Source organism: Penaeus vannamei, chromosome 7 (assembly GCF_042767895.1).
Source record: "Penaeus vannamei isolate JL-2024 chromosome 7, ASM4276789v1, whole genome shotgun sequence".
Classification (NCBI taxonomy): domain Eukaryota; kingdom Metazoa; phylum Arthropoda; class Malacostraca; order Decapoda; family Penaeidae; genus Penaeus; species Penaeus vannamei.
In genome coordinates this window covers 8,566,255-8,570,381 of record NC_091555.1, presented here as the reverse complement: position 1 = coordinate 8,570,381, position 4,127 = coordinate 8,566,255, and the positions used below count along the sequence as shown (strand labels likewise).

Sequence of the window (4,127 nt, the reverse complement as noted above, 5' to 3'; positions counted from 1 at the left end):
TTCGTCGGTATATTCCGAAAACCCGAAGATCGCTACTCGAGACGAAACGACGCCGGACGATTATTCCGTCATCACCGTCACGCCGCCGGGGAACACGAAGGGCAGATATTTCTTCTTCAGGACCAATAGCAATTATTTGCACATCTGTGAGACTGCCATTGTTCCCTTTTAGTGACCGAGTAGGAGAGTTGAAAGTAATTTCTTTTAAGTAAACGATAACACTTTTATGCAAATCAAAGCCATAAACACAAGATTAATAGTATCCACGTCCTGGTGGTTTCAGCTCCAGTTAGGAAGGTGTGTATACATATGAGTACATGAAAACATACGTATAACTTGCTTTTGAATAAGAATTATACATTTTACAGCACCAAGTCTATTAGCAGAAGAAAAAAATGAATACCAGGAAAATACTCACATTTTTAAAGCAGGAAAAACCTTTTTAGAGAAAAAAAAATCACAGGATCCACTGGCGTAATGACCTCAAAAAAGTTACCTGCCGCTGGTCGAGAGCTAAAATGTCCATTAAGCAAGCAAGCAAGAAAGGGCTGCCTCGGCACTCCTGACCTCTACACCAAGCAAATAAAGTTTCGAACTCTTCTTTTATCTTCTCAACTTATGGGCGGAATTGTTCATGAATGTGTTTCGATGAAATGCCTTTCAGGATATATTCGATATCAGTTACTGTAGATTATAAGACGAATTAATTTCCTCTTGATTGCCTGTAATTGATTTCAGATTCTCTCTCTCTCTCTCTCTCTCTCTCTCTCTCTCTCTCTCTCTCTCTCTCTCTCTCTCTCTCTTGATGAATATTGTGTTTGTGTTTTTGAACTATAATATGATCATGAATATGCTTTATTTGATGCTCACCATAGTTGTAGTGCACACTTGAAATGATAATTTTGATAATAATGAATGGGAATGTGTTTAAACTGATAGCGTTATAAATCATCAATGTTGATAATGATGAAACCTTTCATGAATTCACCGAAAGCAAAGACAAACGGAAGATATATTGTGCATTTTTCGCGACATTGTGGATCCGAATGAAGATATGCAAAATTGTTGTGTAGGGTGTGAATATATTATAAACACACATACTCTTGTGTGCGTGTGTGTTTGTGCGTGCGTGTGTGTGTTTAGGCGAGAGAGAGAGAGAGAGAGAGAGAGAGAGAGAGAGGGAGAGATAGAGAGAGAGAGATAGATAGAGAGAGAGAGAGATAGATAGAGATAGATAGATAGAGAGAGAGAGAGATAGAGAGAGAGAGAGAGAGAGAGAGAGAGATAGAGAGAGAGAGAGAGAGAGAGAGAGAGAGATAACTGGTCCTGCTGTTTAACCTTGACAGTGAACATATTTAATATCAAGATTTCCACAGATATTTTAGATTTCTGCCCTATCTTCACCTTGTGCTTTGTATTAGCAGCGATAATTATCTATCGCTTATATAACATAGTATTGTGATTGATTTGTTGACGTAAGTACATACATACCGTTGTTCTTCGCGAATATGTCTATGTATTTTGATATTTCGATCTCTATTAATAAATTTTATGCCCATGTGTGTGTGTTTTTTTCGCTTGGAGTTAGTTTGAATGATAACTAAGTTTACCCTAAAAATTATAGTTTTCTTTGATAAAGCCTGACGTATTTTAGCTATAACTAAAGCATTCTATTCCAAGAGAAAACAATAAACAAAAAGGCGAATACTGCTTGTACTTGATGTTTTACTTTTCCGTCCCTGTACTGGAGAAAAAACTAGGATTACATAGCAAGAGCAAAGTGACAAAAGAACTTTGGAGCAACGGCTACTTAAATATCAGGAGTGGAATCCACGGACATTTTCAGACTACGAAAATTACTTGATTTCCATTGAGACTCGAAATGTTCTCAACTCTGCCTCAAAAGAGAAAGAAAGAATATATATGTACACAGACACACACACACACAATATATATATATATATATATATATATATATATATATATATATATATATATATATATATAGGATAACTGATGCATTAAGAATATTCACACGAAGAATTAGATTAAAATTACCTTTTTCAAGTACCCAGGTGACGTCCTTAAACATAACCTCCTTGGCCGAGACAAGGCGATAAAGGTAACTGATGCAATCACCACCAAAATTTAATAGAATCTTACGGCCAAGACACAACTCTGATGAAACGTTTATAAAGATCAGTTTATAATTTTTTGTTGCATTTGCAGTAGAGGTAATTCATGCAATTATTAAGAAAATTAAACAAGACTGACAACTATCACCATCCTACTTTAAAGTTGATATAGAAGTTAAAATTGTTTGATGAAAAAAGTAAAAGGATATCTTAATAGCTTCTTGTACCTTGTATTTTCCCCTTTGTTTTGCTATACCACGAGTCGCTTTTGAAGTGATAAATTCAGTGTGTGTACGCTTCGTTCTTATTGAATAAATCTAACCTTTTAAGATATATCTAAGAGAACACAATGCACTTTCACTGTTAATTTAAAAGTAGCTCATGACATAGCAAAGCAAATTTGTTACAAGATGTCAGCACTTTCTTATTTTTTATTCATACACAATAATTATCCCTGGTTTCTATAATCATCGTATATCTAATGTGAGCCAGAATTACAGTGCTTATTTGAATTTTCTTGTTATCATAAATTACTTGTAATTTTATGATGCAAATATCTCTGTATTCTTAGTTATTATTACCATCACCGTTGTAATAAATCTATATTTTATTGAAAGTGAGCCAGAATTATAGAGCTCATTTGAATATAGTTGTCATACTTTTCATTAGAATAAGTGTAGGGGAACACAAACAACTTTCACTATTTCCTAAATAACTCCTTATTCATAAAATTATATAAAACCTTATGCCTAGGTGTTTATACTTTTGCCAAGATGAAGAGAAAGATGCGATAATATTGACGAAAGCTATATTGATATTTAATCGTTGAACTCCATGCTTTGACTCAAGCTTTGACTGATCCATGACCACATGACTCATGGCAAGCGATTGTCGACGTCTCCACGCCTCGGCAAAGGGCGCTGCATTCCTGTTTTTTTCTGTAACTATGCTATGCGTATTACTCTTGTACATTATATATTTTTCTCTGAGAAGAAGCACATCATTAATCTGAAAGTATTTATGAATTGCAGTAGTTCCGCAGAAAGTAATATCCCGGCCTCCGCGCTTTAGCAAAGGTCATTTTCTTTTCCTTGTGTCTTCATTTGTCCAGCTATTATGCATTTGTATGAGTTATTCCAGCACGTTAGATTATTTCACATAATAAAACACATTTGCATACAAAGGAATTATCATGAAAATCATGATAATTACCTGAATTCACGTTTAAATCATCATAATTATCATGTAAAAGCGAAAAAGGTTTTTTCGACCTTTCTCTCAAAAGCACATTTAAAGGTATTTACGAATATGAAATTATATGATGCACGCAAATACACAACTGAAACAAACAATTGATGATGATGAGTACATTTGCTAGCCATGCTCATGCGTGAGGGTGAAATGAGTGGTTAGTCCAGGTTACGCCAGCGTCACCCGGTAGGTGAAAGGGCGAGTTTTAAAGCTGGGAGATGATCCCCTTGGCTTAATAAACCTATTTGCAGCAATGACAACATAAAAGCCCAAATCAGTTTAATTTTTCTCGATGTTCTGTTTCTTACCTGACACTCTGAATGGTCTATTTTCCTATATGTGGCAGGGCTTAATTCTGTCTATGTAGTCATGACAGTGGAAGCATTGCATGGGGTTGAGTATGCAAGGTGATACCAGACCAACTTTACCAACTAAGGAAAGTCTGACAGAGGTCAAGAGGCAGAGCATATCAACCCTCCTACTGGAGAGCTTGCTTTACACCACCTCAAACCTCAAACCTCACGAATTCCTTTAACAATTCTTCCTCAGAATCCTCAATCGGTCTCGGTAAGGATTAATTCCTTTGCAGTTTTCAAGGGTCTCGTGAGAAGACTTTAGCTCGTGGAATATCACATGCAAATAATCGCACTTTATACATGAACCGTATCCATGTTGACAGATGTAGAAGAGGTATGAATGAGACTGGATATCTTCACAATATAAGAGATGTATGTTGAAGAC

General features: G+C 35.7%; 1 protein-coding gene across 1 annotated transcript in view; it reads left to right on the top strand.

Annotated features, from left to right (window-relative positions):
* LOC113822333 (uncharacterized) overlaps positions 1 to 1,164 on the top strand; it is a gene marked incomplete at its 5' end in the record, with an annotated part of 1,517 nt that extends 353 nt beyond the window's left edge. The window contains one exon of the mRNA XM_027374868.2: positions 1 to 1,164. This exon is cut by the window's left edge and continues 353 nt beyond it. Coding sequence (XP_027230669.2) covers positions 1 to 172 — 172 coding nt within the window.
* Between the last annotated feature and the right edge of the window lie 2,963 nt (positions 1,165 to 4,127).